General features: G+C 45.2%; 1 protein-coding gene across 22 annotated transcripts in view; it reads left to right on the top strand.

Annotated features, from left to right (window-relative positions):
* The window catches only part of LOC129857108 (regulating synaptic membrane exocytosis protein 1-like), a 75,307-nt gene extending 50,799 nt beyond the window's left edge, over window positions 1–24,508 (top strand). For 2 of the 22 annotated variants that reach the window (XM_055925048.1, XM_055925121.1), the window contains 22 exons: window positions 263–309; window positions 579–703; window positions 826–846; window positions 1,009–1,139; window positions 7,648–7,819; window positions 7,951–8,104; window positions 9,748–9,919; window positions 10,201–10,305; window positions 10,969–11,031; window positions 13,389–13,490; window positions 13,830–13,907; window positions 14,546–14,608; window positions 14,991–15,056; window positions 19,280–19,395; window positions 19,605–19,750; window positions 20,542–20,705; window positions 20,794–21,005; window positions 21,138–21,291; window positions 21,499–21,611; window positions 21,709–21,810; window positions 21,940–22,079; window positions 22,288–24,508. In XM_055925048.1, the coding sequence (XP_055781023.1) occupies window positions 263–309; window positions 579–703; window positions 826–846; window positions 1,009–1,139; window positions 7,648–7,819; window positions 7,951–8,104; window positions 9,748–9,919; window positions 10,201–10,305; window positions 10,969–11,031; window positions 13,389–13,490; window positions 13,830–13,907; window positions 14,546–14,608; window positions 14,991–15,056; window positions 19,280–19,395; window positions 19,605–19,750; window positions 20,542–20,705; window positions 20,794–21,005; window positions 21,138–21,291; window positions 21,499–21,611; window positions 21,709–21,810; window positions 21,940–22,079; window positions 22,288–22,503 (2,662 nt within the window). In that variant the 3' untranslated portion in view covers window positions 22,504–24,508. Of the gene's footprint in view, window positions 1–262; window positions 310–578; window positions 704–825; window positions 847–1,008; window positions 1,140–7,647; window positions 7,820–7,950; window positions 8,105–9,747; window positions 9,920–10,200; window positions 10,306–10,968; window positions 11,032–13,388; window positions 13,491–13,829; window positions 13,908–14,545; window positions 14,609–14,990; window positions 15,057–17,380; window positions 17,477–19,279; window positions 19,396–19,604; window positions 19,751–20,541; window positions 20,706–20,793; window positions 21,006–21,137; window positions 21,292–21,498; window positions 21,612–21,708; window positions 21,811–21,939; window positions 22,080–22,287 lie in introns of those variants that run through there. The other 20 variants (XM_055925094.1, XM_055925137.1, XM_055925065.1 and 17 more) reach the window with 19 other exon arrangements.
* The last annotated feature ends 1,858 nt before the right edge of the window (window positions 24,509–26,366 follow it).

The raw sequence follows: 26,366 nt of genomic DNA, 5'->3' as shown, positions 1-26,366 counted from the left end.
CTATATTGATCCTACTCTTTCTATATTGATCCTACTCTTTCTATGTTGATCCTACTCTTTCTATGTTGATTCTACTCTTTCTATGTTGATTCTACTCTTTCTATATTGATCCTACTCTTTCTATGTTGATCCTACTCTTCCCTCCTCTTTTTACCTACCAACAGTCAAGACAACACAAAATAACAGTCTTTGTATACTTGTGTTATACTGTACTATCAGATGTTAGTGTGACTTTAACTGATATGTCTCTGATTGAATCCAGTGATATCCCAAGAATCCCAGACACGTCCCACCCCCCACTAGAATCTAGTAGGTATTTCATCTGTTCTCTCTTCTCTGTCTGTTTCTCTCTCTCTTTGCTTTTCCTCTTTCTTTCTTTCTTTCTTCTTTCTTTCTTTCTTTCTTTCTTTCTCTCTGTCTCTCTCTCTCTGTCTCTCTCTCTCTCGTCTCTGTCTGTCTCTCTCTCTCTCGTTGCTTTTCCTCTCTCTGTCTCTCTCTCTGTCAACTATCTCTCTCTTTCTTTTTGACCCTAGTTGTTAGGGGTTTAACTGGGTGAGATGTGTCTTGTCTTATTTCTGCCCTCACAGCAGGTTCCAGTTCATTCGAGTCCCAGAAGATGGAGCAGCCAACCATATCAGTCATGTCCCCCACCAGCCCCAGTGCACTAAGAGACAACCCACAGCTAATGCCTGGACAGCTCACAGTGAGTACACACCAACAGACATATGTGGGATTATTATGCATTTGTATATGGTATGTATGTGATAGTAATCTGGCTCATAGTGATCATTTCCATCATGTGTGTGTTTATGTGCGTGTTTTCAGGTATTGCCCGGACAACTTTCAGTAAGTCAATACCAAAGGATTGTCATGTCATGTATCATGAGTGCAGACATTTGGGATTGTCTTGTATTTCTATATAGTTTCTAACCTACATCATATCATTTAAGATGGGTTGTTGGCTCCTAGTGATCATGCTGGGGTGTGTCTCTGTGTGTCCGTGTGCAGGTGAAGATGTGGTATGATAAGGTGGGACACCAGCTAATAGTGAACGTGGTCCAGGCAACAGAGCTGCCTCCCCGACCGGATGGGCGACCTAGAAACCCCTACGTCAAAATGTACTTCCTGCCGGACCGCAGGTACGTGTCACGTCCTGAACATAGAGAGTCCTTATTTTCTATAGTGGAGTAGGTCAAGGCGTGACTGGGGGGTTAGTCTAGTTTATATTTTCTATGTGGGGTTCTAGTTTTGTTTTCTATGTTGGTCTTTGGTATGATTCCCAATTAGAGGCAGCTGGCTATCGTTGTTTACGTGTAGTTGCAGGTTAGCACTCCATTGTCGTCACGTTTCGTTTATTCTTTATTGTTTTGTTGTGTGGTTCACTTACTTTAAATAAAAAAGATGTGGAACCCAGATTACGCTGCACGTTGGTCCGATTATACTTCCAGTTCGTACAACGATCGTGACAGAATATCCCACCAACACAGGATTAAGCAGCGTGCCCGGGAGGAGATGGCATCCTGGTCTTTGGAGGAGATCGAGGAGAGAATATCCTGGACTTGGGAGGAAGTCTTGGCAAGACACGAAAGCCTGCCGTGGAAACAGACGACAGGAGAGAAGGGCGGACAGCGACGACGCCGGGTTTCGTGGCCACATAAAAAGCCCAAAAAACAGCCCGAAAATATTTTTTTTTTGGGGGGGGGCACAAAGGGTGGTCGGCGGAGCCGAGGAGTGAACCAGAGCCATTCTGGGAGAAGAGGGAGAAACTGGAGGAGAGTGAACGGAGAGAGTCAGAGAATGGATGGAGGTATTGGAGGAGAAAGAGCGAAGAGAGTTGTTGAGTTGGTGGAAGATGCACAACATTTGTCCTAAGGAGCGTGTAATCAGTTTAATGCCACCTGAGTCAGCTCCTCGAACTCGTTCTGAGGAGCGTGCTATTAGTCTGGTGAAATCTGTGGCGGCTCCACGCTTCAGGTCTCCAGTACCCAGTACGTAAGTCCCGTGCCAGCTCTCCACACTCGCCTTGAGGAGCGTGTCATTTGTCCGGTGCCATATGTCCTGGTTCTACGCACCAAGTCTCCAGTGCGCCTCCACAGCCCAATACGTCCTGTGCCAGCTCCTCGCACTCACCGTGCGAAGTGTGTCATAGTTCCGGTACAATTGATGCTGGCTATACGCACCAGGTCTCCAGTGCGCATTCACAGCCCAGTACGTCCTGTGCCAGCTCCACGCACTAGGCCTCCAGTGCGCCTCCCCACTCCGGTATGTCCTGTGCCGGCTCCACGCACTAGGCTTCCAGTGCGCCTTCCCAGTCCGGTATGTCCTGTGCCTGCACCCCGCACTCGCCCTGAAGTGCGTGTCTCCAGTACGGTACCACCTGTGCCGGCTCCACGCACCAGGCCTCCAGTGCGCCTCCCCAGTCCAGAGCTTCCGGCGACGGTTCTCAGTCCAGAGCTTCCGGCGACGATTCCCAGTCCAGAGCTTCCGGCGACGGTTCACAGTCCAGAGCTTCTGGCGACGGTTCACAGTCCGGAACCTCCTGAGACGGTCCACAGTCCGGAACCTCCTGAGACGGTCCAAAGTCCGGTACCTCCTGAGACGGTCCAAAGTCCGGTACCTCCTGAGACGGTCCACAGTCCGGTACCTCCTGAGACGGTCCACTGTCCGGAACCTCCTGCGACGGTCCACGGTCCAGAACCTCCAGCTCCAGGGAAGGAGCCTTCCTCTGCGCCGATGCCCAGTCTGAGCACGGCGTCCAGTCCAGCTCCAAGGCAGGAGCCTTCCTCTGCGCCGATGTCCAGTCCAAACACGGCGTCCAGGCCAGGGCCGGTGTCCAGTCCCGCTCCATGGCAGGAGCCTTCCTCGGCGTCTAGGTCCAGTCCAGGCACAGTGTTCAGCCTGGGTCCATGGCTGGATCCGCGAGCTGAGCGGGTTCTTCGCCCCGCACCAGAGCCACTCCTGATGCTGGCGGATCTGCGGCATGAGCGGGTTCTTCGCCCCGCACCAGAGCCGCCCCCGATGCTGGCGGATCCGCGGGATGAGAGGGTTCTTCGTCCTGCACCAGAGCCGCCACCGACACTAGACACCCCCCTAACCCTCCCTTTTGGTTTCAGGTTTTGAGGCCGGAGTCCGCACCTTTGAGGGGGGGACTGTCACGTCCTGACCATAGAGAGTCCTTATTTTCTATGGTGGAGTAGGTCAGGACGTGACTGGGGGGGTAGTCTAGTTTATATTTTCTATGTGGGGTTCTAGTTTTGTTTTCTATGTTGGTGTTTGGTATGATTCCCAATTAGAGGCAGCTGGCTATAGTTGTCTCTAATTGGGGATCATATTTAAGTAGTTGTTTTTACACCTGTGTTGGTGGGATATTGTTCATGTGTAGTTGCAGGTTAGCACTCCATTGTCGTCACGTTTCGTTTATTCTTTATTGTTTTGTTGTGTGGTTCACTTACTTGAAATAAATAAAAGATGTGGAACCCAGATCATGCTGCACATTGGTCCGAGTATACTTCCAGTTCGTACAACGATCGTGACAGTACGTCATCTAGAATACAGTTGAAGTAGTAAGTTTACAAACACCTTATCCAAATACATTTAAACTCAGTTTTTCACAATTCCTTAATCCTAGTAAAAATTCCCTGTCTTAGGTCAGTTAGGATCACCACTTTATTTTAAGAATGTGAAATGCCAGAATAGTAGTAGAGAGGATTTATTTCAGATTGTATTTCTTTCTGTCACGCCCTGACCTTAGAGAGCCGTTTTATTTCTCTATTTGGTTAGGTCAGGGTGTGATTTGGGTGGGTATTCTATGTTTTATATTTCTTTGTTTTTGGCCGAGTGTGGTTCCCAATCAGAGGCAGTTGTCTCTGATTGGGAATCATACTTAGGCAGCCTTTTTCCCACCTATGTTGTGGGTAATTATTTATTTTCTGTGTGTGTTTGTGTGCGCCATGGTTGCGTCACGTTTTTTTCTGTTTACCTGTTATTTTTGTGAAGGTTTCACTACGATTAAAAGAAATGTGGAATTACATGCACGCTGCGCCTTGACTCATCTATGACAGGGAGTTTGAAGACAGTGAACGTGACACTTTCATCACATTCCCAGTGGGTCAGAAGTGTACATACATTCAATTAGTATTTGGTAGCATTGCCTTTAAATGGTTTAACTTGGGTCAAACGTTTCGAGAAGCCTTCCACAAGCTTCCCACAATAAGTTGGGTGAATTTTGGCCCATTCCTCCTGACAGAGCTGGTGAAACTGAGTCAGGATGTAGGCCTCCTTGCTCGCACACGCTTTTTCAGTTCTTCCTACAAGTTTTCTACGGGATTGAGGTCAAGGCTTTGATGGCCACTCCAATACCTTTACTTTGTTGTCCTTAAGCCATTTTGCCACAACTTTGGAAGTATGCTTGGGGTCATTGTCCATTTGGAAGACCCATTTGCGACCAAGCTTTAACTTCCTGACTGATATCTTGAAATATTGCTTTAATATATCCACATAATTTTCCTACCTCATGAAGCCATCTATTTTGTGAAGTGTACCAGTCCCTCCTGCAGCAATGCACCCCCACAACATGATACTGCAACCCCCGTGCTTCACGTTTGGGATGGTGTTCTTCGGCTTCCAAGCCTCCCTCTTTTTCCTCCAAACATAACGATGGTCATTATGGCCAAACAGTTATATTTTTGTTTCATCAGACCAGAGGACATTTCTCCAAAAAGTACGATCTTTGTCCCCATGTGCAGTTGCAAACCGTGGTCTGGCTTTTTTATATTGGTTTTGGAGCAGTGGCTTCTTCCTTGCTGAGCGGCCTTTTAGGTTATGTCGATATAGGACTCGTTTTACTGTGGATATAGATACTTTTGTACCTGTTTCCTCCAGCATCTTCACAAGGTCCTTTGCTGTTGTTCTGGGATTGATTTGCACTTTTCGCACCAAAGTACGCTCATCTCTAGGAGACGGAACGTGTCTCTTTCCTGAGCGGTATGACAGCTGCGTGGTTCCATGGTATTTATACTTGCGTACTACTGTTTGTACAGATGAACGTGGTACCTTCAGGCGTTTGGAAATTGCTCTCAAGGATGAACCAGACTTGTGGAGGTCTACAGTTTTTTTTCTGAGGTCTTGGCTGATTTCTTTTGATTTTCTCATGATGTCAAGCAAATAGGCACTGAGTTTATAGGTAGGCCTTGAAAGACATCCACAGGTACACCTTCAATTGACTCAAATTATGTCAATTAGCCTATCAGAAGTTTCTAAAGCCATGACATAATTTTCTGGAATTTTCCAAGCTGTTTAAAGTAATAGTCAACTTAGCGTATGTAAACTTCTGACCCACTGGAATTGTGATACAGTGAATTATAAGTGAAAGAATCTGTCTGTAAACCAATTGTTGGTAAAATTACTTGTGTCATGTACAAAGTAGACTCCTAACCGAGTTGCCTAAACTATAGTTTGTTAACAAGACATTTGTGGAGAGGTTGAAAAACACATTTTAATGACTCCAACCTAAGTGTATGTAAACTTCCGACTTCAACTTTATCAGTTACAGACTACCACATCGAGAAACAAACAAATATGTTAACTCCTCTGTCTGTCTGTCTGTCTGTCTGTCTGTCTGTCTGTCTGTCTGTCTGTCTGTCTGTATTTGTGTCTGTCTGTCTGTCTGTCTGTCTGTCTGTCTGTCTGTCTGTATTTGTGTCTGTCTGTCTGTCTGTCTGTCTGTCTGTCTGTCTGTCTGTATTTGTGTCTGTCTGTCTGTCTGTCTGTATTTGTGTCTGTCTGTCTGTCTGTCTGTCTGTATTTGTGTCTGTCTGTATTTGTGTCTGTATTTGTGTCTGTCTGTATTTCTGTCTGTCTGTCTGTATTTGTGTCTGTCTGTCTGTCTGTCTGTATTTGTGTCTGTCTGTCTGTCTGTCTGTATTTGTGTCTGTCTGTATTTCTGTCTGTATTTGTGTCTGTCTGTATTTCTGTCTGTCTGTCTGTATTTCTGTCTGTCTGTCTGTCTGTCTGTCTGTCTGTCTGTCTGTCTGTATTTGTGTCTGTCTGTCTGTCTGTCTGTATTTGTGTCTGTCTGTCTGTCTGTCTGTATTTGTGTCTGTCTGTCTGTCTGTCTGTCTGTATTTGTGTCTGTCTGTCTGTCTGTCTGTCTGTCTGTCTGTCTGTCTGTCTGTCTGTATTTGTGTCTGTCTGTCTGTATTTGTGTCTGTCTGTCTGTCTGTCTGTCTGTCTGTCTGTCTGTCTGTCTGTCTGTATTTGTGTCTGTCTGTCTGTCTGTCTGTATTTGTGTCTGTCTGTCTGTCTGTCTGTATTTGTGTCTGTCTGTATTTCTGTCTGTATTTGTGTCTGTCTGTATTTCTGTCTGTCTGTCTGTCTGTCTGTATTTCTGTCTGTCTGTCTGTCTGTCTGTCTGTCTGTCTGTCTGTCTGTATTTGTGTCTGTCTGTCTGTCTGTCTGTCTGTCTGTATTTGTGTCTGTCTGTATTTCTGTCTGTATTTGTGTCTGTCTGTATTTCTGTCTGTCTGTCTGTCTGTCTGTATTTCTGTCTGTCTGTCTGTCTGTCTGTATTTGTGTCTGTCTGTCTGTCTGTCTGTATTTGTGTCTGTCTGTCTGTCTGTCTGTCTGTATTTGTGTCTGTCTGTATTTGTGTCTGTATTTGTGTCTGTCTGTATTTCTGTCTGTCTGTCTGTATTTGTGTCTGTCTGTCTGTCTGTATTTGTGTCTGTCTGTCTGTCTGTCTGTATTTGTGTCTGTCTGTATTTCTGTCTGTATTTGTGTCTGTCTGTATTTCTGTCTGTCTGTCTGTATTTCTGTCTGTCTGTCTGTCTGTCTGTCTGTCTGTCTGTCTGTCTGTCTGTCTGTCTGTATTTGTGTCTGTCTGTCTGTCTGTCTGTCTGTATTTGTGTCTGTCTGTCTGTCTGTCTGTATTTGTGTCTGTCTGTCTGTCTGTCTGTCTGTCTGTCTGTCTGTCTGTCTGTCTGTCTGTCTGTCTGTCTGTATTTGTGTCTGTCTGTCTGTATTTGTGTCTGTCTGTCTGTCTGTCTGTCTGTCTGTCTGTCTGTATTTGTGTCTGTCTGTCTGTCTGTCTGTATTTGTGTCTGTCTGTCTGTCTGTCTGTATTTGTGTCTGTCTGTATTTCTGTCTGTATTTGTGTCTGTCTGTATTTCTGTCTGTCTGTCTGTCTGTCTGTATTTCTGTCTGTCTGTCTGTCTGTCTGTCTGTCTGTCTGTCTGTCTGTCTGTATTTGTGTCTGTCTGTCTGTCTGTCTGTCTGTATTTGTGTCTGTCTGTATTTCTGTCTGTATTTGTGTCTGTCTGTATTTCTGTCTGTCTGTCTGTATTTCTGTCTGTCTGTATTTCTGTCTGTCTGTCTGTCTGTCTGTCTGTCTGTCTGTCTGTCTGTATTTGTGTCTGTCTGTCTGTCTGTCTGTCTGTATTTGTGTCTGTCTGTCTGTCTGTCTGTATTTGTGTCTGTCTGTCTGTCTGTCTGTATTTGTGTCTGTCTGTATTTCTGTCTGTCTGTCTGTATTTCTGTCTGTCTGTCTGTCTGACTGTATTTCTGTCTGTCTGTCTGTCTGTCTGTATTTGTGTCTGTCTGTCTGTCTGTATTTGTGTCTGTCTGTGTTTGTGTTTGTGTGTGCGCACGCAGTGACAAGAGCAAAAGGAGGACTAAGACAGTGAAGAAGAGCGGAGAGCCCTTGTGGAACCAGACGTTTGTGTACTCCCACGTCCACCGCAGAGACTTCCGCCAACACATGCTAGAGCTGACCGTGTGGGACAAGCCCCGCCTACCTGACGAGGATAGCATGTTCATGGGCGAGGTACACACACACATGCACACACACACCCTTACATACACACAGATACAGACACTCAGGCGAACATTGAAGTTGATGAATTGCTTTCATTGGCCTCGTGTTTGACTGATTGTGCTAATATTGGTTACGTTTAGATCCTGATAGAGCTCGAGACAGCCCCATTGGATGATAAGCCTCATTGGTACAATCTGCAGACCCACGACGTGTCGTCCATCCCTCTGCCCCGGCCATCGCCCTACATGCCCCGCAGACACACCCACACCGACACACCCAGCAAGAAGCTCCAGCGTAAGTCACAGACAGGTCTATGTGCGATGTGTCTTCACAATATAGTTCTTTGTATTGTACAGATGTAGGATCTTAATTTGATCACACTCTTGTTGCTGAGAATTTTCCTGCACCACAGGAAATGCAGATGAGCTTTGAGTTTTACCTAATTTCACAGAAAACCCACACTAACACACGGTTATATTAACAATATTGCACTTTTCATGTAGCCCACTTTTGGCCAGTAGCCTAACTACCGATTTTGCAACATCATGGACTAAACGTACAAATCCTGTTGCTGCAGGATTATAAATCACCGGCCACTAGGAACGCCACCATTGGATGTGCATTGTCTAGTTTGCTTATGGCCCTATACAGCTTGTTGAGTGTGGTTTTAGTGCCAGCATCGGTTTGTGATGGTAAATAGACAGCTACAAAAAATATTGATGAAAGTTATCTTGGTAAATACTGTAATATGGTCTGCAGCATATCATTAGGTGTTCTAAGTAAGGCAAGCAAAACCTTGAGACTTCCTCAACATTAGAGATCCTCCACCAGCTGTCTTGACGGTGCATAGAGAAAAAAAACGCTAGATGGATATTATGTCCTTGTTCAGCCACGACTTCAAGAAACATAGGATATTACATTCACACATATTCTATACAAATTATTCTATACATATATACACATATTCTTCAGGTCCCGTTGATAGGATAGTCTTAAACGGAGCTCGTCCATTTTGTTCTCTAGTGATTGTACGTTTGCCAATAGAATGGAGGGTAGGGTAAGACCGCTGTCTTAGTCTTGTCAGGGGGCTCGCTCGTTTGCTTCTCTTGCACCGCCTCTTCCTCTTTCGAGTCCCGGAGATTAGGGTCGGGTCACTGTTCTGATATCCAGGAGCTGTTTTCGGTCATAGGAAATGATGGCAGAAATATTATGTACCCAAAAAGTTAACTTCATAGTAAAAAAATAGCAGAATTGGGCCCGTAAGACAGCAGCTATCCGCTGCAGCTCTATCTTCCAGTTGTGTCTAAAGGTGGGTGGGGTCATGGGAATGCTGTCTTCTCACTAAGAGAGACATTCCATCGACATTCTACAACTAAAATGTTGTTCTGTTGTTGTCAGAACACTCAGAAAACGTCACTGCCGTATTTGTCTGTGGTTGTGGGTGTATGTGCGTGCGGGCATATGTGTGTGTTTGAAAGATTAGAGAGAAAAAAAGAGAGCGAGAGAGAGAGGAAGAGAGAAAGAAATTGATACAGCCACTAACCTCTCATTATTTTTCTTGGTAGAAAAACAAATTGGAGATTAAAGGGACCCACTCTCAGCTTTAATGAAGTATTTCTCTCCTTTAAAGATTACAAAAAACACTCACATGGACCTTAGTTAATTGCAGTGTGATTGCAGCGAGATTTTCACTGTTTCGGGATCAGGCAGGTCTTCTTTATGCAAGCTGAACATTATAAGCTCACAGGAGGAGGTTGTTTGGTAAAGCAGGAACACGGTGTATCCTTGGGTTCAACTGGCATGAATAGATTGTGTCAGTATTTTCATATTAGAGCTGAGGGCTACAATTGTGCCAGCTTGGGACAGTACAGTATGTCGTATGTATGTTTTGCTTTTATGAACAATGCTTCTCTCCCCCTGTGGCTGTGTGTGTGTAGCAGCCGAAAGAGGCTCGCGGGAGAGGGAGCGGCAGCAGAGGGTCCCCCACGCCACCACTCTGGAGGTGCCGGAGCAGCAGAGGACACCCCAGCTTCGCTCTCGATCTGTCTCCCCTCACAGAGAGGAACAGGGCAGGGGCCGATCACGACCCACCAACGTCCCCACCCAGAGGTGAGGGGAGTGAAAGGACAGGGGGGAGATGGGGTGTTGATGAAGAGAGCGGGTTGAGGAGAGAACTTCAGGGACAAGTTTGTGTTTAGGCCTTTGTGACCCAGAACAAGTAGTGCTGCCAATATTGCTCTTACTGTCACTGCCAACACAGCCAACACATACACTGTTACCACAGCTAAAAGCCTTCTTCTCTCTTTCTCCCCACCCCCCACCTCTTCTCTCTTTTGCACTCTCTCCCTCTTCCTCATCTCCATATCTTTCTCAACCCTCATCTGTGTCAGGAGTTTGGATGATGAGATCCATTATAGTAGGAGGTCTAGTTCTCCCACCCGCTACTACGACTCTGCCGGAGGACACTACCAGGAGCAGGACTATGTAGATGACAGGTGTGTGTGTGTGTGTGTGTGTGTGTGTGTGTGTGTGTGTGTGTGTGTGTGTGTGTGTGTGTGTGTGTGTGTGTGTGTGTGTGTGTGTGTGTGTGTGTGTGTGTGTGTGTGTGTGTGTGTGTGTGTGTGTGTGTGTGTGTGTGTACAATCGGGTGGCCCTGGATTCTTTTTCCCTTTTGTCTTTTCCAGTTCAAAAGGTCCTTTAGTTGTGTTTCTTCCTTTGTCTTCTGCTCTCTTCCTTTCTGTGATTCAGCACAATGAATAGTCAGGATTATGTTTGGATATGGCTGTTCACTTGTTTGTTGTTCTCAGTTGTTCGCTGATTCAGACTCTCAGAACAATGAAGTTATAGCCATGAGACAAAAGTTTATTAAGAGTTATAAGGCATCGTAGCATCTCTTGCTATCATATGTGTACCTGTCGGAGTAGGTAGAAGTTGCCCTTAACCACTGATACAGGGTCAGATTTGTTCATCCCCTATAATGGTTAGGGTTAGGATATGGGATAGAATCATCTGATCCTAGATCTGTGGTTAGGGGAAACTTCTACCTGTCCCATTGTTCTCCGCTGGCTCAGCTTTGTATCTATGTTCTTTCTCTGTCCTCCGGTTTGGCTTCCGTTGTTTATTTCCTCATGTGTCATCCATCCCCATGGTAACCACAGTGAGGTCATCTTGATCCACCAATCAATGCGGGGCAAAAGTGCAGAGTGCCTACACACTAAAAGGTAAACAGAAGTCAGGACATGTATTATTATTTGTATTAGGTATGATCACAATCCTCATTCTCACCGTCCTTATGACGCTTCACCTTAAGTGGTCCTTGTCTTTTTCCATTGATTTTGGAGCTGCATATAGATGTGTGGAGATTTCTTACATGACTTCACCCTTGATCTAAATGCTTCTTATTCTGTCGTAATGTGTGTGAGCGAGCAATTGACATGCAATTTCAGTGTGTCCTTCCTATCCCATGTGACAGTGACACAACACACACCCGATCAGACGTCAACACTGGGACTGTCCACCGCTGACCGCGCATAGCCTCTGCTGACCTTGGCCAATGCCTGAGGTGCAACTAGTTATTCAGAGTTAGCGTCATGTAGCTATAGTGATCCGTTCATGGTTGTAATAATGTGCCTCGAGCACTAGAGGGCACTTTTTGACACTAGTTCAGTGCATTACCAGATCCATTATATTGGACAAAGGTGCAATACTGTCCCAGTGAGCTCACCCATAGAGGTAAGTGGCAAAGCCTGGCTGGTACATGGCTGGAAGAGACTGGCAAAGGCTGGCATACATGCTTCCACACGGCTGGCATGCTGCTCTCCTGTCTTTCTTTAGCAGTAGTTTGGGAATTGTATTTCCTTTCTGTTAATCCATCTTCCTCCTTCCCCTTTTTCTATCTCCATCTCCTGCATGCACACACACATCACACCTCAGGAGGTCTTCTAGACAGTGGTGTAAAGTACTTAAGTAAAAATACTTTAATGTACTATTTAAGTCAATGTTTTGGGTATCTGTACTTTACTATTTCTATTTTTGACAACTTTTACTTTTACTTCACTACATTTCTATTGGAAATAATGTACTTTTTACTCCATACATTTTTCCTGACACCCAAAAGTACTTGTTACATTTTGAATGCTTAGCAAGACAGGGAAATTGTCCAATTCATGCACTAATCAAGAGAACATCCCTGGTCATCCCTACTGCCTCTAATCTGGCGGATTCACGAACCAACGCAACCAAAATTCTTTGTGTTGGGATGTGCCCCTGGTTATCCGAAATTAAAATGATTTGCTTAATATAAGGAAGTTGAAATGATTTATACTTTTACTTTTGATACTTAAGTGTATATGAGCAATTACATTTACTTTTGATACATAAGTATATTTAAAACCAAATACTTTTAGACTTTTACTCAAGTAGTATTTTACTGGGTGACTTTCAACTTTTACTTGAGTCATTTTCTATTAAGATGTCTTTACTTATACTCAAGTATGACAATTGGGTACTTCTTCCACCACTACTTCTAGACACAGTAACACTCTTCCCGCTAAGAGGCCACTCTTAGTCAACAGCATCCACAAGGACATTTACAGGTATGTGGAAGAAGAGAGAGAGGCTGTGTTGGAAAGTCGCTCCCCTCCAAACGTTGTACCCCGTCTCTCCCCCCCATGTACACACACAATTGTCTTGTAAGTTAGTGTTGTTGTGGTATGTTATACTTATGTAGTTTGATGTTCAGGAGGTACTATCACTTGAGTAACTTCATACCACTGTTGCAGTACAGATACTGTATCCTGGTCTTACTGATCTTACTGATATCCTTGGATGAATTCTATCAGTTCACTTGGAGCCGGTACTGAAAGTAGTCCAATTTGCACTTCATGAACAGTTGCTGCAGTCGTGCCCATATGGGAGTATTGTCCACAGTTGTAGGCTACCACACACATCCTTACCCACTCTTGGCCTTTGTTTGTTTGATGTTAAGTTGATTTATGTTGTGTTTTTATAACATGCTTTTATTTAGATTTTTTTTTAAATTGTCTTGCGTGAAGTTCCACGCTGCCTGCATGTCTAAAGACTAGCTCAATGGTGCGCTCCAGTGTTGTCACAGCAACGCGCCGCTCTTTCACACAACGAGCTCTCAGGTTTACAGACAAGATCACCGTTAAGTAAGACACACACGCAGACACAGACAGACAGACAGACAGACAGACAGACAGACACACAGACACACAGACACACAGACACACAGACAGACAGACAGACAGACAGACAGACAGGCAGACACGCAGACCTTTAGCCCTCAATGACCTCCTCATACCATGGTCAAGGACTCTTCTGAGAACCGGAGAACAGGTCTCCGTGACAACCTGACTACCTTACTATCTGACAACATCTTTCATTGCCGTGACTGTAATCAATCACCTAATCACTCGAAACCAGGTTCAGACTAGCATGTCCTTTATGATTTGGGTATCTAACATTTCTTTCTTTTCCATTTTTCTCTTCTTTTTTCTGCATCTCCTCCTGTCCTGTTTTCTCCTCTCCTGCATTGGATGGCATGTTATTGGGCTAGTGATCTACAGCCTTCTCTTGACAGGGTTAAGACTTGGAGCGCTAGCACCAACTGTCTGAACCCAGAAAGGAACCATAGTGTTCCTTCACCAGAGCCCAAAAGGTACCAGCCCACTGACTTGTACTCTGCACTCCACCTCCTACACCCTTTTAGTGTGTGTGTGTGTGTGTGTGTGTGTGTGTGTGTGTGTGTGTGTGTGTGTGTGTGTGTGTGTGTGTGTGTGTGTGTGTGTGTGGGGGGGGGGGGGGGGGTCTCATGGAGTGAGTGTTTGTACATAGCTACTTTGTGTGAGGACATAAAGGGAGGGTCCCTTTTTTGTGATAACAGCCTTAAACTGAGACTCGGACATATGATAGACCCATGAAGTCGATAAAGCCCCTATGAGAGTGCAGGTGATCATGTGTTTCTCTGTGTGTCCACCGGGGGTGCTGCGGGTCTCAGCTGCTCCCAGTCTCTGCCCCGCAGACGCCCCGCCAGCCCCAGGATTCTAATCCAACACGCCTCCCCAGAAGACGACAGGTACCCCCTTCCCATCCGGCCCCATCCCCCCCTGTTAGCAGCTGACCCCAACCTTAACCCCCACACCTGTACTAAACCCCAACAAACAGTGTAATAGCTAGCTACCCTCTAACCCTAAACGTATCCCAATCAATAATTTTGCTCAATGGGACTATTTTCAGGGTCTTTTGGCGTAGAATCTGGTGGCCTAGTGTCTTGTGCTCTAATATGTTCTTTAGAATCACTGTGGCTTGTAGTTTGGATTCTAGAATGTAACAGCCTGTAGGTTGTGTTCTACAATCTAGTTTGTGTTCTAGCATTCTGCCGTGTAAACGTTGTGTTCTAAAATCCTTGCAGCCTCTATCTTCTCATGAAGAATGCCTGTGCTGTTTTGCTTTTTTCGCTTGTGGAGTTGTAGTCTATGAATTGAGGGATTTCAGAAGCTTTTGTCTGTTTGTTGCATGCCAACTGAGCTTTTCTCATTATCACTAATGTTTGTCTTTCATATTCATAACAAAAGACACATAATTCAGGATTCAAAGTTGAGTTTATATCTATGTAAGTCACAAGTGGTGTGTTTGTGTCTGTCTGTGAATGTGTGTCTGTGTTTCTCATCATGTCATCTCATCACCTTCATGTTTGTGGTATGTATGAAACAGATGGATGATGGAGGGTCTAGTTCCTAGACAAGAGACAGTAAACCACCTCAGTGCAAAGAAGAGGTACACACACACACACACACACACACACACACACACACACACACACACACACACACACACACACACACACACACACACACACACACACACACACACACACACACACACACACACACACACACAATGAATGCATGAGTGTGTGATGCTTCCTCATGATCTTTGTTCCATATTCCATTGTTGTGTATTGACAACACAGAGGCAGCTACATCAAATCCATATCTTAACTGGCTTCTGTAGAGCATAAGGCTGTCCGATTCATTATGAATAGAGAATCAGACTTCTCTCACTTACCCCAGCTGTTTACCCCTCTCCCATACTCCATTCATTTATTCATCCCTCCATCCGATTCTTTCTGTTTTCCACTCATCCCCCAATTTCCCAGGCAAACTCGGACCCTGGACTCATCCACCTGTCACAATCTGGGAAAGAAGCTCCCTGGCAGAGACAGGTAAGGTGGCCAACCATAACATATACCCAGATTTTTGTGTTTCAACATCATCACTTCCGGCCCAATCCTTAAACTTTCATTAAAATCTCCCATTCACATCTGTACAGGATTAAAGTGAAAGCTTGAGTTGAGCATGTGCATCTCATTGTGGGTTTCATCCTGTCATCATAGACTGTTCCATCTCATGAGTTCCCAGAGTAGGATGAAGTTCCCCGTTGACGTCTAAGATCAGTTTTCCCCCATAATAATTTAGGTTTGTGAGTAAACTGATCCTACCTCTTTTCTGTTCACCAGTTCATCCACAGTACCACTATTTAAACTTTGATTTTGGAATTAACTATTACTTTAAGAGGTTGTCAGCTGTACCTGTACTGTAGGACAGTGGTTAGCATCAGGGGTTGGAACCAATTTCTTTTCCTAATAATTTCACCCAGAAAAGAAACCTAATTTTTTGAGTTCCATTCCACTTTTACAAAAAAGGTTACTGTTTATTTCGTTCCTTTCTGTTCCTTTTTAAACCTCTGAAATATATCTTTTTTACATTTAGCTCGACATTAAATGACTTCACCAATGGATAGAGCAGCTTGCTATGGAGGGGGCAAGCTATGTACATGCATTGGACAGACAAGTGTAGGGTAGGATGTAAAAATGTTTTGCTGGTGAGGATAATGCTGGGCATCTTGTTTTTATGACATGCATTATCTGAATTAGGCCCACAGATTTATACCTACGGAGGAGTGGCTTATATGAAGGAACTTTAAATGTCTTTGAACCATCAACTTGGCCCGCTCCCAAGGACTGTGAGCTCTTGTTCTCCGTGGCTGACGTGAGTAAGACATTTAAGCGTGTTAACCCTCCCAAGGTTTCCGGACCAGACGGAATCCATAGCCGCGTCCTCAGAGCATGCGCAGACCAGCTTGCTGGAGTGTTTTCGGACATATTCAATCTCTCCCTGTCCCAGTCTACTTCAAGATATCCACCATTGTTCCAGTACCCTGTACTGAAAGCAAAGGTAACTGAACTAAATGACTATCGCCCTGTAGCACTCATGAAGTGCTTTGAGAGGCTAGTTAAGGATCATATCACCTCTACCTTACCTGACACCCTAAACCCGCTTCAATTTGCCTACCGCCCTAATAGGTGCAAAGATGATGCAATCGCCATAGCACTGCACACTGCCTTATCCCATCTGGACAAGAGGAACACCTATGTAAGAATGCTATTCATTGACTATAGCTCAGCATTCAACACCATAGTACCCTCCAAGCTCATCATTAAGCTCGGTGCCCTGGGTCTGAACCCCGCATTGTGCCACTGGGTCCTGGACTTCCTGATTGGCCGCCCCCAGGTGGTGAAGGTAGGAAACAACACCTCCACTTCGCTGATCCTTAACACAGCAACCTTTCAAATGTGCGTTCTTATTGCCCTCCTGTACTCCCTATTCACCTATGACTGACTGGCCACGCACGCCTCCAACTCAATCATCAAGTTTGCAGACGACACAATAGTAGTCGGCCTGATGACCAAAAATGACGAGACAGCCTACAGGGAGATGAGGGCCCTGGGAGAGTAGTGCCAGGAAAATAACCTCTAACTCAACGTCAACAAAACAAAGGAGTTGATCGTGGACTTCAGGAAACAGCAGAGGGAGCATGCCCCTATCCATATCGACGGGTCCGCAGTGGAGAAGGTGGAAAGCTTGAAATTCATTGGCGTACACATCACTGACGATCTGAAATGGTCCACCCACACAGACAGTGTGGCGAAGAAGGGGCAACAGTGCATATGTATATACTGTATTCTATTCTACTGTATTTTAGTCAAAGCCACTCTGACATTACTCAATCTAATATTGAAATATTCCTTAATTCCATTATTTTACTTTTAGATTTGTGAGTATTGTTGTGAAACGTTTTTAGATACTACTGCACTGCTAGATACGACTGTTCTGTTGGAGCTAGGAACACAAGCACTTTGCTGCACCTGCAATAACATCTGCTAAAGATGTGTATGTGACCAATAACATTTGATTTGAACCCATGGTTAGCATGGTGATGCTGACGTTAGCATGAAAGCATGGGTCAGGATTCACTGATATGTTTTTACATGTCTATACTGATTTCAACATGTTTGACAATGTTTATTTTTATTTTTTTTTCATATGTTTTCCGTCCTTTCCTTTCATTGCTTTTCTTTTAGTCAATATTCTGTTCTTTTATTTCCTTTTTGCATGCTGCTTTGCGCTGTGCGACGGTGTGCACACGGTGTGTATGGTGTGTGTGTATGGTGTGTATAGTGTGTGGGGGGCCCCAAGAATAAGCCCACCTCCATCTTGAGGGCATTCCGAGGACGACCCCCTCCCCTGCGGCCACTCGGCAAGGGGAACCTCCGGGCTTCCCGGGCTCACCCCAAACAAACAGGTGCTGACCTCTGACCCCTCACCTCTGACCCCCTGGAGGAGTGGTCTGAGAGAGAGAGAGAGAGAGAGAGAGAGAGAGAGACAGAGAGAGAGAGAGAGAGAGAGAGAGAGAGAGAGAGAGAGAGAGAGCTGTTACCTTCTTCCTCTGTGATCCCGCTGCCTTTAATGCAGACACACTATTTATTTGACGTTGTACTCCAGCCCTGGGCCAATGTGTGGTGGGTTGTGTGTGTAAGTGTATGTGTCGTATGTGTTTATACAATGGGTGGGTCTAATCCTGAATGCTGATTGATGTCTATTCCACAAGTTCCCACCGGCTAAATCTATGTTGTTAAAATGCCTATTTACTCTGTTCCATATCACTGCACAATCCACTGTCTCATCTGCCCAGCCAGGCTATTTGTAAAAGCATCTAGACATTACCTCACATTTCCTTTAGACTAACATTTCGTTTTCAACAGCGGAGATTTGTATAAACATTGCTGTTTGTCTCTCCCACAATTACAACATTGTTTCAATATTCAAATTCGATCTCCAGCTGTCGCATAGTAATGAACGAGTCAGGAGTCGGGACGAGACAGACAGGCAGGCAGCATTTCTCAGCCAGTCGAAATCATGAATCAGAATCATTTTTATGGATATATACAAAGAAATATCACTTGAAAAAAGGTCAAACCAAACTATGTGCAGCTATTTGGCAGTCTTTTTTGGCAGTCAGCTTCAGTTTGAAGTGATTGTGCTCGCTGTGGTCTTGGTTAGGTCCTCTGAACAACAGTGTCCTGACGAGAGAGCACGTTTTCAATGTCAGGTGAAATCACGCCTCATTAACTCATTGTTATGGATGTATCCAAATAAATGTCACGAGAAAACATCTTAGACAAATGGAAATGCAGCTGCTTTGTTGATCTTGCTGTTTGTCGTGACTGTACGTTAGCTGTCGTTGGCTAGCTAGCAAGCAAGGGATAAGAACTGCCAGTCAGTATGGCAGTAGAACATTTAGAATGGGTCACGTCCATAAACACAGAACAAAAAGACTGAACGACAGGGTCGCGTCTCTGGCAACCGAATTGATAGAACGAATCACCAGCCGGCTTGGGTAGGAACCCTGGATTTGTGTCGGGACTATATCTTGTGGAAGGATGAAAATATTGTGAATAATGAGTGAGAAAGTCAGATGCATAAATATCATACCCCCAAGACATGATAAACTCCCCTGTTATTATTGGTGAGAGTTTGGCATGTCTTGGGGGTATGACATTTGTGTGCCTGTAACTTTCTCACTCATTATTCCTAATTCATTCAGGATTATCCATAACCTAGGAGTCACAAGCTTGATCTAGTCATTCCGTGCTATGAATATGAGACCAAATACATAACTTTTTATTACTTTAATACACATAAGTACATTTTTCCCAATACTTTTGGTCCCCTAAAATGGAGGGACAATGTCAACAAAGTGGTGTAATTCCTAAACGGTTCATCCGATATGGATTAAAATACCCTCAAGTTAAAGCTGACAATGCACTTTAACCTCATAGTCATTGTATCATTTAAATTCCAAAGTGCTGGAGTACAGAGCCAAAAAAAATAAAAAATTGTCACTCTCCGAATACTTTTGGATCTCACTGTATGTGTACAGACTCTGTGTCCAGCAGTGAAAGGAATAGTTTGTGCTGCAGGATTTCCATGAAGAGATACATCCCCTTGTTGTATCTCTCTCTCTCTCATTCTTTCATCCTTTTTCTTTCCATCTATCTATCTCTCTCTCTCTCTCTCTCTCTCTCTCTCTCTCTCTCGCTCTCAGGGGCCCCCTCCAAGGTGGTGCGTCTCTGTCCTCCTCAGTGACATCCTCGTCAGCAGCTCGCAGGGTCAGACACCTCCCACAGGTCCCCGACAAGAGCAGCAGCCCCGTAGAACAAGGTGTGTGGCTTTCTTGTCTTGATTTTTTTTCTGTAAACCTGAGTGAGTGATATGTGTGTGTGCTTATTTTTACTCATTCCTGTGTGTGTGTGTGTGTGTGTGTGTGTGTGTGTGTGTGTGTGTGTGTGTGTGTGTGTGTGTGTGTGTGTGTGTGTGTGTGTGTGTGTGTGTGTGTGTGTGTGTGTGTGTGTGTGTGTGTGTGTGTGTAGCTCTAGCAGCGGAGGAACGTGTTCGTCAGCTCCAGATGAAGGTGCAGCAGAGGGATTCCTACAGTTCTGCTGCTCCCTCCACTTCCAGCAGGGACCTAGAGAGGGCGCTTAAGAGCAAACGCGAGGTCAGTCACCTGTCACTAGAGGTCAGCCAATAACCCCCTGTCTGTCTCCCTCTCCATCTCTTTCTGTTCCTCTCTCTGTCCCTCTCTCTCGCTCCCCATATCTCTGTCCCTCTCTCTCTCGCTCTCCATATCTCTGTCCTTCCCCCATCTCTCTCTGTCCCTCTCTCTCTCACTCCCCATATCTCTGTCCCTCTCTCTCATTCCCCATATCTCTGTCCTTCTCACCATCTCTCTCTGTCCCTCTCTCTCTCGCTCCCCATATCTCTGTCCCTCTCTCTCTCGCTCTCCATATCTCTGTCCTTCCCCCATCTCTCTCTGTCCCTCTCTCTCATTCCCCATATCTCTATCCTTCTCACCATCTCTCTCTGTCCCTCTCTCTCTCGCTCCCCATATCTCTGTCCCTCTCTCTCTCGCTCTCCATATCTCTGTCCTTCCCCCATCTCTCTTTGTCCCTCTCTCTCTCACTCCCCATATCTCTGTCCCTCTCTCTCATTCCCCATATCTCTGTCCCTCTCACCATCTCTCTCTGTCCCTCTCTCTCTCGCTCCCCATATCTCTGTTCCTCTCTCTCTTGCTCCCCATATCTCTGTCCCTCCCTCCATCTCTCTATGTCCCTCTCTCAGGTCCCATATCTCTTTCCCTCTCTCTCAGGTCCCATATCTCTTTCCCTCTCTCTCACTCTCCATCTTAATCTTTCCTCTCTCACCCCTCACTCATCTATCGCCCCTCTCAATTCAAAACAATTCAATTCAGTTTTTTATTTGCATTAAAAAACATGTGTATATATCTTCTCGTCCTCTCTCTCTCTCTAGCTGTATAAGGACCAGAGGAGAACCAGCTGTGAGAATGTATCCCGCAAGTCTTCAGACAGTGATGTCAGCGACGTGTCAGCCATCTCTCGCACCAGCAGTGCCTCCCGCATCAGTAGTACCAGCTACATGTCCATCCAGTCAGAGAGACCCCGGGGACGCTTCAAGTAAATAGAACCAAACACACACACACACACACACTCCTGTGTGTTGCAGTAATGTCTACAACATGTATTTGTCTGTCTGTATGTATAGCAAGGCGGTCCGTGCGTCAGGCCAGAGCATGTTGAAGAGCACCAGCGTGAGCGGTGAGATCTATGGCATAGAGCGCACAGACGGCAGCCAATCAGATACAGCATTGGGCGGGGGCAAGAAGCGGCGCTCCAGCCTCAGCCAACGGGTGGTGGCCATCGTGGGCCTGCCCTCCAGACGCAGCTGCAGCACCTCACAGCTCACCTCCCAGAAAGGTAACACAGACAGACCACAAAAACAAGACGATCATACACACGCCCTGGATCCAGCAGCCATCTGACAACCTGTTGGTATTGTTCATGCATGGTTGTGTGTTTACTGTGTGTTTGCTGTGTGTGTGCAATAAGAAGCAGTGGGGGTGGACACCAAGAAGAAGGGCAAGAAAAAGAACAAAATCCAGATCCAGCGGAGTACAGAGGTGGGTATGGCTGTAGAGTACCCCCGCCAGGCCAGCAGAGACTCCACCGACGGCAGCATGAACAGCTACAGCTCTGAGGGGAAGTCAGTATCTCTAGCCTCTCTCAGTCTCTTTGACTGTAGCGGTAGTGTCATTCTCAATGCTTATCCGGTCTAACATTATTCAGTAGTCTAACCGCAGTGTGCGTGTGCGCGTGTGTGCGTGTGTGTGCGTGTGTGTGCGTGCGTGCGTGCGTGCGTGCGCGTGTGTGTGTGTGCGTGCGTGTGTACGTGTGTACGTGTGTATTCCAGTCTAATCTTCTCGGGGATGAGGCTGGGGGCTGACAGTCAGTTTAGTGATTTCCTGGATGGCCTTGGTCCCGCCCAACTCGTGGGCCGGCAAACATTAGCCACACCTGCCATGGGTGAGTGGCACAAAGGACTTGTGTAACCTGACATAACATACTACCTGCGGTATGAAACATTCATTGAACTGGATAAGATATATTGTGTGTTTTACAGGAGATGTTCAAATTGGAATGATGGATAAAAAAGGCCAGCTGGAGGTAGAGGTGATCAGGGCACGTGGCCTTAACCCCAAACCAGGGTCCAGATCACTCCCAGGTACCACACACACCGACGCACAAAAGCACAAATGCACGTACTCACCCACCTACCCACACACAGACAGATAAATGTGTTTCTTCTCCATACCCTCATTCCTTTCTACCCCCCACCTCTCTCTCGCTGCAGCTCCCTATGTCAAGGTGTACCTGCTGGATAACGGTGCCTGTAAAGCCAAAAAGAAAACCAAGATTGCACGTAAAACCCTGGAGCCACTCTACCAGCAGGCCCTGCTGTTTGAAGAGAGCCCACAGGGGAAGATCCTCCAGGTAATCCTCCGTGCTTCTATACCTGCATTGCTTGCTGTTTGGGGTTTTAGGCTGGGTTTCTGTACAGCACTTCGAGATATTAGCTGATGTACAAAAGGCTATATAAAATAAACTTGATTGATTGAGGTAATAAATCCATGGAGCTGTACTGTGTGTGTTTGTGCATGCGTGTTTCCTTGGCCTAACATATCTCTCTCACCTTCCACAGGTAATAGTCTGGGGCGACTACGGGCGACTGGACCACAAATGCTTCATGGGAGTTGCACAGATCCTATTGGAGGAGCTGGACCTCTCTAGCACAGTGATTGGCTGGTACAAACTGTTTCCCCCTTCCTCATTGGTGGACCCTACGTTAGCCTCGCTCACGCGGCGGGCATCCCAGACATCCCTGGACAGCTCAGGACCAGCTAATATGCGCTCTTAGTGACCACAACACAACACAACTCCAAATGGACCACAAATGACCAGAGTGCATGACCACATACCTAGGGGCAATTTCCCTTAGGGCAATAGAGCAAATCAGACAGAGAGATAAAATTGATAAATAGAGAGAGATAGAAAGGAAGGAAAGGAGATAGAGAACTAGCCAATCAGAGCTTACCTGGATTCTGACAATCACTTCCCATACCTCCCTCCCTTCCCTCTTCCCACCTTTCTCTGGGCTGCTGGGGCCTTACTCCTGATTCTCACCTCTTGTATTTGTCCTCCTCTCTGACATGTCCTTTCTTTGTCTCCTCTTTGTCCATTCCTCCTCTCCCGCCGTTGGGTGTGTTATGGCACGTGCTCCTGCGATAGAAGGGACTCATGCAGCCCCACTCTGTTAGGTGGCACAAGGGATGTCAGCCCAGGCTTGGTGAAGCCAATCAGTGAAGAGGTTATTGTGAGGCCATAAAGAGCGTGCAGGAGACAAAGAGAAAAGATTGATGATGCCCTGCCGACAGTTGCCCATCAAAATGTGTTTCAGCATTGATGCCGTCATGGCGTCACTATAGGTGTCTGTGAGGGTTGGCATGGTTGCACAATCTGTTAGGGAAGGGAGTTTGCACAGGTGGAAAAAACACTTGTTCTAAGATCAAAGCAAGCACAAAAGCTTGATTATTTTTGGGGACAAGGATTGATTATGAAAGAGAAAGAAAAACAGAGGCCAAATGATGGTTCGATATATTTTATTCTATTTGCCTCGAGTTCAGAAAGGTACCATGTGGTGCAGACTCCCTGTGTGTGTATTTGTTTTCGAGTGACGGTGGTCTGCAGACCTGCAGAGGTCTTGTCACACCCACCTCTCGTCCCGCCCCCGCGAGCGAGGCAGGCGCAGCATGACTCGGGACCCCGGCCCAAGCTGCATGCACATTTTTTTGTAAAACAAAAGCCAGACAAATTACTTCAAAAAAAAAAAGACTAAATGTGTGTTAGTTCCACATACTTTAGGCCCGCTTGTATGTTGCATGTACTTGTACAGTTTGCCCGTACTGAATATGAATACAAACAGAAAAGCCATCCGCCTTCCAAGGGCGGACACCGGGGGAATAAGCTCCGCCCAGGCCACACCTCCAACTCTGGGTATGAATTTCCACAATAGGAAGTCTCCAAAAAGCCTTTTTTATTTTCTTGTGTTCCTTTTGAACCCTTTGGAGAGTAGTGCTGTATCATAGTACTGAGCAAACTGGAACCCCCTAGTTATCTGAGGATCTAGGTGCTTTAACAGTAGTCTATGACAGTGGGGCTAGAAACAGAGGTAGAGAATGTGTGTATACAAACAGAGCTAAATGTATATGAAGTAAAATTATGACTTGACAGAAATTATAAAGATATAGATATATGAATATCAAATGAGTGTATCTGACTGCACGCATTACCTACGTGCACACACATGTTGTCAATATGAGTCAGGGGGAGAAGTTTGACAATATTTACACACACACACACACACACACACACACACAAAACGATCCAAACATTCCTGGTCCTATGGAAACAGATCAGAGCCCCATGCCCTGTGCTGCGAGAGACGCTGAGCGGTGCCCAACCACAAGAGGGAGCCAACAGACCTTTCAGTTTCTCGAAATAGCAGCCAACACCAACATGACTATTTGCAACACACTCCATCTTGTTTCTTTAACCGCGAACTTGAAAACCCCCTATTTTCTCATGGTTTGGACTGAACTTAAAAGCCAATGAAAATCTTGTTTGCTGACCTTTCAGTTGAACACCTTGCAGTTAGGCCCACTGCCCTTTCCTTTGTCAGTATTACTCCATGATACTGATTGTTTACAGTCCATGGGTATCCACTCAAAACACGATATCTAGGAAAGAAGTATTCACTGCTACATTTCTTGTTTGTATAACAGATGTGGCTCTACTGACGTGTATGTTTTATATTCAAGAGTTCATTTTTATTATTTACAAATAAAAGACTGTGTGGAAGAAAAGGGTGAGCAAATCGACTCAAATGAATGTCAATGCACGGGTATACGATTTTGAGAACGACTAACTTATCTACTGCAAAATGGCTGCTGTACAAAGGAGCCATAACACAGCCCGTGTTTTTAAGCTCCAACATATTAAGGAATTGAACAACTTTCCCTTCCCTTCTCTTAACACTAAACCCTAACCATAACCCTTAAAAAGGTAGGTGCTGCACATCAGTGGTGGGCTGATATGGGTTGGTCCTTACAATGCCCCCGACTTGAAAGCATTTGCAATGCTACTACAGCCGTTGTTCAGCATCATTCTCTATCAACTGTTTTTAGTGTTCATAACAATATAATTGATGCATGTCATAACTGCTTTAGGAAAGATAATTGATTCACATACCTGAGCTGTTGGAATCATCCCCAGTCTCAGAATACACCTTCAAATGTGTTGATTTTCACTGGTATTGACAATAACAAACCCTTTCCAATACTCCCACTTAGTGGTTGCAGTGGACACTGCCTTAGGCCTACCTACACCATGACTGCATTATTTTATGACTTGCATATTTTCAAAGACTGTGTCGGCCTATGGGGCAGCACAGGGCACATGCGTGCAACGTGCACGCAAGTTGTAGCATGTAATGTAAACTATAACCAATATTTTGTCAGGCGTTTGCAAACTATCATATAGAATATACATTAAATTCTGAAAGTGAACGTAACGGACATTTCTCAGTAGCACACAGTGAAGGCATATTCAGTGGGAAAAAATGTGTTTATGCAGCCACATGTAGGCCTGTCGACCGCAAATATATTTATACCTAGGCCTATAGGTCTACATTTGGTTAACCTACAAACAATTCGTTTTGTATCTGAAAGGTTTTCTTTTTTTTCAAAGATCGATGCACATAGGCCTATGTGTTGCCAAGAGGCAGAGCAGAATAGTTTTGGCGATATCTTGATGTTTGGTGCGCCAGATGAAATTGTTAAGTGGGGGGGAATGTACGCTGTCCATGGTTCTGAAATGAACTGTTGCATAGGCTAATGCAACAGTTAGACCTAGTCCTAACAGCCCACTCACCTTACATAGGTGTAGGACAGCATCCTGCAATAACTTATTTATCTGTCATATCACTTTTTAATTGACATGAACATTCTCCTCCATGGCAGTTTACATTTTTCCTCTACCAAATGTTCTCTACCCTACCTTTTTTTTCCCGCTTTGGTTAATATTTTCGTTGTGCTCATTTAGGCCTATGGATATTGCTGTCCTTGCGCTCTGACCTTTTGCGTGCTACATACATTGTTATTATAGACTACGTGCTCACGCGCCTGCACATCACCCAAACAGATATCATGGCTGTGCCTATAGGACGGATATTATGAATCATGTCAGAAGGAATGCTATTGTTCGTCCGTGTTAATCATTTGAACAGCGCCGAGTTAAACTCTCTGGGAGTCCATTAGATCATTAAAATAGACTGGTGTAACACCCGCCGAGTCATTACTACACGTTTCCCCGTAAGAGACTTCCACTCACCCTAAACACAGTTTAATCAAATTAGATAGCGGGCCATGTCTTGGGGTTTCTTCTATTGATATCCATTAAAAATACATGATTTATCACTAAGTTCTCTGAGGTATGTCCCATTCATCTGTCTGAATGTAATAAACGCCACGCAGGCTATACGAGGACAAACAGTTGGAATTAATTTACTTTGACAGGGAGAAACAATCCACAGTTCCACTGCATGGTGACATGCTTAGCCTATTTTGAGGACAGATTGTCAATAAAAAAAAAACGTGATTAATAGCATAGTAATAATACTAATAATAATAGGCATAATAATAATAGTCTAATAATAATAATACG

The sequence above is a fragment of the Salvelinus fontinalis genome, chromosome 1, assembly GCF_029448725.1.
Source record: "Salvelinus fontinalis isolate EN_2023a chromosome 1, ASM2944872v1, whole genome shotgun sequence".
In the NCBI taxonomy this organism is placed as follows: domain Eukaryota; kingdom Metazoa; phylum Chordata; class Actinopteri; order Salmoniformes; family Salmonidae; genus Salvelinus; species Salvelinus fontinalis.
Note: the sequence above shows the minus strand (reverse complement) of the source record. Positions and strands in the feature narration are given on the sequence as shown.